Source organism: Hippocampus comes, unplaced genomic scaffold, assembly GCF_001891065.2.
Source record: "Hippocampus comes isolate QL1 unplaced genomic scaffold, H_comes_QL1_v1.1 scaffold2, whole genome shotgun sequence".
NCBI classification, from domain to species: domain Eukaryota; kingdom Metazoa; phylum Chordata; class Actinopteri; order Syngnathiformes; family Syngnathidae; genus Hippocampus; species Hippocampus comes.
This window is the reverse complement of record NW_017805139.1, coordinates 4,192,526-4,200,271: the sequence shown is the minus strand read 5'-3', so window position 1 is coordinate 4,200,271 and position 7,746 is coordinate 4,192,526. Positions and strand designations below refer to the sequence as shown.

The window sequence follows — 7,746 nt, the reverse complement described above, 5'->3', positions numbered from 1 at the left end:
CAAGATCCTCTTATTTGTTTTCAAATCTCTAAATGACCTTGCGCCACCTTACCTCTCTGAGCTCATCCGCCCCTACACACCTGCCCGGCGCCTCAGGTCTGCGGACCAGACATTATTAGAAGTACCAAGAACTAAACTGAGGCTCAGAGGGGATCGAGCCTTTTCTGTTGCTGGTCCCTCTCTCTGGAATGACCTCCTCCCACTGAACATTCGGCAAGCCTCCTCGCTGCCCATCTTTAAAACCCGCCTCAAAACTCACTTGTATTCTTTGGCATTTGACTCAGCATGACTTAGATTTGTTCTTGGTTTTGCTGTTCGGTGCTTTCTACCATATTTATTACCGAATTTGCTTTACTGTTTGTTGTGTATGTTAAATTGCTCCATGTACAGCACTTTGTATGCAGCGATGGCTGTTTGAAAGTGCTCTATAAATACGGTTGAGTTGAGTTGAGTTGAGTTAATCATTTGGGCTGTGGTCTTTTCAGATGTTCCAGAAGTTTATTATAGGGCAGAGGTACAATGGACTTGGCAAAGTGTCTTTTCATTTAAGGGGCAAACCAATATTAAAATTCAGACAGTCATGAGGTGAAACACTCATGCGTGTTTGGCCTCAGCAAATCTTGTCAAAACACTGAGCAGCTGAAGAACGGGTCTTGCCTTTGCTATTGGTTAGCTGACAGTGTCAGCCTGGAATCAATTCACTCACTTGCTGTCCTATCTCATGACGTTTTTGTTCAACCAGCATCAAATAACTGGTCTAGTTAAACTTGGGTGATTCCATCCATATGTAGTACAGGTATATTGTTGGCCACATAGCATTCGGTAATTGCCAAAGTCATATTTCAATGTTTTTGGAAAACAAGAAAAAGCACAATTACTAGAAAACACGTTGATATTTTTTCACTGTTATTGGAACAAAACACTCAACCAGATGTGTGAACAATGAGCAAAAGGACAAAGACCACATAGGCACCGGGAGAACATGCAAACTCCACACAGGGAGGACAATTCCGGATACAAACCCACGATCTCTGCGCTGTGTGGCGGCCGTGCTAACTAGTTAACCACTCTGCCATCCTTCTCCAAAACGTCCATCCATCCATCCACGCGTTTTCTGATCCGCTTATTCTACAAGGGTCGCCGAGCGTGCTGGAGTCTACCCCAGTTGTCTTCAGGCAGGAATCGGGGTACACATAGGCGAACAACTATCCACACTCACACTCGCACCGAGGGACAATTTAGAGTCTTCCATTAACCTGACACGCATGTTTTTAGAATGCGGGAGGAAACCGGAGTACCCAGAGGAAACCCACATGGGAGAAGATGCAAACTTCACACAGGAAGGCTGAACCCTGCACCTCTGCACTGTGAGGCCAGCGCGCTAACCAGTCGACCACTGGGTCGCCTTCTCCAAAACAAATAAATAACATTCTAAATGCAGCCTAACATAACAATTTGGCCCAAAATGACTTTGGCAATTAGCAATGTAGCAAACAATATGTATAAAAAACATATATATATATATATATATATATATATTCCGCACTAAAAGACACACTGTATTATGAATGGCTATTTTGTAATTTTTTTTCATACATTGGACGCTTAACATTATAAGGCGCAATTTACAATGCTTCCACGAGATGGTGCTACGCTCCTTCCATTCAACTCGCGAGGCGTCTGTTCAATTTGAGAGGTGTTCATGACCACCTCTTCTGAAAAACGTAAATTAACCATTACTGTACTTAAATGAAACTACGAAAATTGAAAATAATGCATCGAAACAGAAAATCAAGCGAGGAAATCACAAAATAAATTCTATATCCCCCCTACAGAATTCATTTTGTGATTTCCTCGCTTGATTTTCTTCGTGGTTTTATTGAAGTAATAATTAATTTACGTTTTTCAGAGGCGGCCATGAACGCCTCTCGAGTGGAACAGAAGAAGGCCTGGAGACGGACAAAGATGTACAGTACCTGTATTTGTTGATACTGTGAAAACCATTAGTAAAGTCTGCGTTTTAAAAAACAAATAAAACCACAGCGCTCCTTTTTTCAACAAATACAGGTGAGTCTTTGTCCGTCTCCATGCCTTCTCTTATTCCGTTCAACTCGAGAGGCGTTCATGACCGCCTCCGAAAAAGTCAATGACATTTCCTTGATCATAGCGCCACTACTACGACGATCAGATGTCAGTAGTAGTTATATATTTCTTTGTTGTGTATTCACAAATGATGAAATCACAATATAAATTCTGTAGGGGTGGCTATAGAATTTATTTTGTGATATCCTCGCTAGCTTTTCAGTTTTGATGTATTATTTTCAATTTTCGTAGTTTCATTCAAGTACAGTAATCATAAGTTTACGTTTTTTCGGAGGCGGTCTTAAACGCTTCTCGAGTCGAACGGAAGAAGGCACGTAGACAGACAAAGACGTACCTGTATTTGTTGAGACTGTTTTAAAAAATTAACACCACAGCTCTCCTTTTTTCGGAGCTGCAACAAAAACTTATTTAATAAAGCAGCAACACAGTTCACTGAACCAATAGCAAGTTATAACATTGGAAGCATGTCTCCAGGAAAGAGAAATCTTGGAGTCGATGTATTATCGTAATGACCATACAAAAGACGCACTGGATTTTCAGGCGCTTGGTGAGCTTTAAGAAAATTGATGACTTTTTGGTGCGCCCTATAGTGCGGAAAATACGGTGTATACTGTGTGTGTGTGTGTGTATATATATATATATATATATAGAGAGAGAGAGAGAGAGAGAGAGAGAGAGAGAGAGAGAGAGAGAGAGAGACAAAGCTTCATGTGTGGAAACTGGCTTTTCTAAACAAATCCCTGCTATAGTAAAAGCACAAAGGTAAACATTTGAATAATGTCTCAGTAATACATTGCAATGGTCTACTGTGGACTGGATGAAAAACCATGTGATTCTTGTTTCCATCTATCACATATACAAATGTTCACTAAGAAACTACACTGCAGTGCATTCTTTGACAGTCACACAACACATTACACACATAAGGTATTTCATTGTTTTAACATACTTTCCTTATTTACAGACATTTGCAAAGAAGTTGATGGGGGATTTTTCATTAGCAGTGCCAGTATTTGTGGCCATGTCGTGCTACGGCTCCATGAACGGTTCCGTCTTGGCCCTGTCAAGGTACAGTTTATTTTTTTTTTTTTATTTGGAGAGCATTTTTGCTTTCTGCGTGGTATGCAATTTATTGCTATAAAACATTTACAAACCTCTGTAAAATGCCACTTCTGTGATGTACAATTATCTTTGTTGAAAAAAACTAAGTGGACAGCCAAACTTCTTTCAGTTTCAGTTGTGTCATAGGAATGAGGTTATGTTCCAGGCCTCTTTATATCTTGAACGTAACTTGTAAGTTAGAGGTTAAATAACTGCAATTTTCTAACACCCTTTAATTCAGCTATTGGTGAGTACCACACATATCCAGAAGGAATATTCACATCATTTGTCACATTTACCCCTCTTCACTTTACTTAATTACAGCACCAGCTCGTGTATGTTTCCATATTTTCTTCGAGGTTCGAGCCAAACTTTTCACAGTTACATCATCGTCGATAAATGGCGTCTAGCAGTGCCAATATTCTCAGCGAAATAAACCATCCATCTATCCATCCATTTTCTACCGTTTATCTGGAGTCGGGTCGCAGGGGCAATAGCTTTAGCGGGGAAGTGCAGACTTCCCTCTCTACATCTACTTGTTTCAGCTCCTCCCAGGGGATCCCGAGATATTCCCTGGCCACCTGGGAAACATAGTCTCTCCAGCGTGTTCTCGTTCGTCCCCAGGGCCTCCCACTGGTGGGACATGCCTGGAACACCTCACCAGGAAGGCGTCCAGGAAGCATCCTTATCAGATGCCCGAGCCAGCTCATCTGGCTCACCTCAACGTGGAGGAGAAGCGGCTCAACTCTGAGCCCTTCCTGGATGATCGAGCTTCTCACCTTATCTCTAAGGGAGTGCCTGGACACCCTGTGGAGAAAACACATTTCAGCCGCTTGCATCCGAGATCTCGTTCTTTTGGTCACAACCCATAGCTTGTGACATAGGTGACATACTACGTAGATTGTCTGGTAAATGGAGAGCTTTGCCTTTTGGCTCAGCTCCTTCTTCATCACGACAGACCGATACAAAGTCCGCGTCACAGCACCGATCTGCCTGTCAATCTCCTGTTCCCTTCTGCTCTCATGCCCTCCTCCCAAATGATCCTAGGAGCTAAACTGCTTGGGGTTTCATGCCCATGGCAGGGTCACCCATGGTAAACAGGTCTGAGCTGAGGGACCAGACAAATTACTATTCCCAGTCTCTCTTTGATGAAACACAAATGGATATAGTTTTCTCTTGAGAGGATGCAGGCTACCGGTGTCAGGTCCCGGATTTCCCCGGAGTTAATTGGATCCCACGTACACACAGACAAGGATAATAATTCAACAAATGTTATATTATAGAAAACCGCAAGACAAAGAACAGCAAAGGTGATAAAGAGCCAATATAAAATGACATGAACATAAAGCACTTTCACCTGGCAAGGAGAAGATGGAAAATCGCTTGTCACAATACGTCAAGGAAATCCAATTAGTGAAATGAAACGAATGAGATTAACATGGTAAATGGCAAGTGGGCTGTCACTTGTAGAATGATGTTCGACTTTTGGTACCCAAAGCGCCTCACACTGTTACTTCATTCACCGACTGATGACACAGAGAATCAGGAGCAACTGTGGTCCAGTATCTTGCTCAAGAACACTTTGACATGGTCACAATGGCCTTGGATTGAACCACCACCCGAAGGAGCTCAACAGGTACAGACCGGTGGCGCTGACGTCTTACCTGATGAAGACGCTGGAGAGACTCATCCTCGCCTACCTGCGACCACTGGTGAGCTCATCACTGGACCCGCTTTTGTTTGCCTACCAGCCCGGCATCGGTGTGGAGGACGCCATCACTACCTCCTCCACTCGGTGCTGTTACACCTGGAGAATGATGGGAGCACTGTGAGGATCATGTTCTTTGATTTCTCCAGTACCTTCAACACCATCCAGCCCAACCTACTGGGGGACAAGCTGGGGCACGCTGGAGTGGACCACCACCTCACATCATGGATAACAGATTACCTCACAAACCGGCCGCAGTATGTGAGGGCACAGAACTGTGAGTCGGACAGGCTTCTCTGCAGCACTGGGGCCTCCTGGCTCCATTCCTGTTCACCCTCTACACCTCGGACTTCAGATATATCACTCCAACCTGCCACCTTCACAAGTTCTCTGACGACTCTGCGATTGTCGGCCTCATTACAGAGGGATTGATGGGGAGTGCAAGAGACTGACGAAGGACTTCGTGGACTGGACCCAGCAGAATCACCTCCAGATCAACCCCAGGAAAACTAAGGAGTTGGTTGTGGATTTCTGCAGGAAACAGTCCTCACCTGCACTGATGAACATCCAGGGTATGGACATAGAGAGGGTGACCTCCTACAAGTACCTAGGTGTTCTTCTCAACAATAAACTTGACTGGTCTACCATCACGGACGCACTGATCATGAAGGGACAGAGCCGCCTCTTCCTACTCAGGAAACTGAGGTATTTTGGAGTTCAGGGGTCACTCCTTAAGACCTCCGATGACTCTGTGGTGGCTTCGGCCATCCGTTATGGCATTGTCTGCTGGTCAGGCAGCGTCTCAGCCCGGGACAGAGAGAGACTGGCGCGACTGGTCAGGAGGGCCAGTTCTGTCCTGGGCTGCTCCCTGGATACTCTGAAGGAGGTGGGCAACAGGAGGATGCTAGCTAAACTAAAAGCTATGATGGACAGTCCCTCCCACCCACTCCAGTCCACCCTGACAGTACTGGGTAGCTCCTTCAGCCAGAGACTGTTACACCCGCGCTGCAAGAAGGAGAGATACCGCCGCTCGTTCCTACCGACTGCTGTCAGGCTGCTGAATAAACACACGTGAAAATCTGGACTTACCCCATCCATACATTGTAAATAGCACAGTCACCTTATGCAGAATATATGCACTTGCATATATGCTTATATCTATATTTTATATTTTATATTGCATTCTGTACTGTGTACAGTTCTTTTTTCTGAAACATTTATTTTATGCATGCAATACTACCCCCCACCCCACACCTTCAATTCTGCTGCTGTAGATTGCAAATTTCCCCAGTGTGGGACAAATAAAGGTCTTCTTACCTTATCTTATCTTATCTTATCATGAAGCTCTGAGTTGGGAAACGACCACTCTGTTAGGGAGGGGCCAGCCAGGCAGCCTCCTCAGCCAGGGTGCTCTGCACCTCACACCTGAGACTCGTCAGCTCATCACCCACCTGTTGCCTATCTGCTTGTTTGGACTGGTACATATTGACTCACAGACCATTCCTCAGTGCAAGTTCGTGCCGTCACCACGCCAGTGGACTCTTTTGCCATCTCCTACAGCTTCTTGTTCCTTGTGTGGACATTTCCTTGTGGACTCCTCGTGCTTCCCCCTGAGTGACTTTGCGAAGACTCTTCAAATAAACTACGCCAAGTGTTGGCTTCAACGATACCTGCCTGTTGTCGTGCTATTGGGGTCACATCCAAACCCTAACACACTCTTTCACAAAGCTATGCTGCCCCTTAACAATATCACATAAATACTTATTTCACGAGAAAACTCAGTACCTGAATGAAAATATGGTATGAGAGTTGTGAGCAAGACTGAAAAATCCGACAGCGAGTAGTCAGAGTTGCAGTCCTTCAAAAGCCAGACAATTATATAGCATGGCAGATGCAGTCCTCCGATTCCGCCGGAAACTGGAACACAAAACAAACATAAACATGACAACGGGGGCCCCTCTGGTGTGCGCTCCCATTGGGGATTTCAATGTATCCTGGGGGGATTCAATGCTCATGGGAGCAATGAGAGTGAGACCTGTAAGGACATGATTGGGAAAAACGACCCCCTACCCCCGCCATTCAGAACCAGTGTGGTGTTCTGTGATTGGAATTCTGTGCTCATCACGGATTATCCATAATAAACACCATGTTCAAGCATAAGGTGTCCATTTGTCAGTGTTGTGTCCAAGGACCGGCAACCCGAGGCCAAGGCCAAGGCCAAGGACTTGACTCCGAGGCCAAGGCCAAGGACTTGGAAAATTTTCCGAGGCAAGGCTAAGGCCAAGGACTTGAGAAATTTTCCGAGGCCAAGGCCAAGGACCAAGGACTTGCCTCCGAGGCCAAGGCCAAGGACCAAGGACTGATTTTGAAGCTGAGGCCTAGCCGAGGACATGTATAAAACAATGCTATCATACCACTTGGCAGGTCTTCTTGATTTGCAACACCCCTCCATCATAACCCCTTGCACTCCCTAACGCTCGAATGAAGTGTTTTTATTCAAAGAGTAGAACAGTCAGGGTATGTGTTATTTATACTGAGAAAAACAAAAATAAAAGCACATGATATACATTGATGAATTAATGTTTTAGTGCAGTAGTTTCTTAATATGAAGCAAATCAACACTTAACAGGGAAGTCAATCACTGAGTGCAGAAAAAGAGGTAATCTCTGCAGTGATAATTTTACAGTTTACCGGCCGTGAGTCCCAGGGACTCACTGATCAGAAAAGTATGAGTCCCATTATGCATTGAGAGAGTCCCAAATTTCGAATTCTGAAACGGTCTACTTATTCAATTGCATATGATAATAACACAAACAACAACATATACATACAAT

General features: G+C 44.5%; 1 protein-coding gene across 1 annotated transcript in view; it reads left to right on the top strand.

Annotated features, from left to right (window-relative positions):
* Positions 1–7,746, top strand: part of slc7a11 (solute carrier family 7 member 11) — an 87,293-nt gene that overhangs the window by 60,569 nt on the left and 18,978 nt on the right. Inside the window, exon 8 of the mRNA XM_019867419.1 lies at positions 3,068–3,171. Coding sequence (XP_019722978.1) covers positions 3,068–3,171 — 104 coding nt within the window. The remainder of the gene's footprint in view (positions 1–3,067; positions 3,172–7,746) is intronic.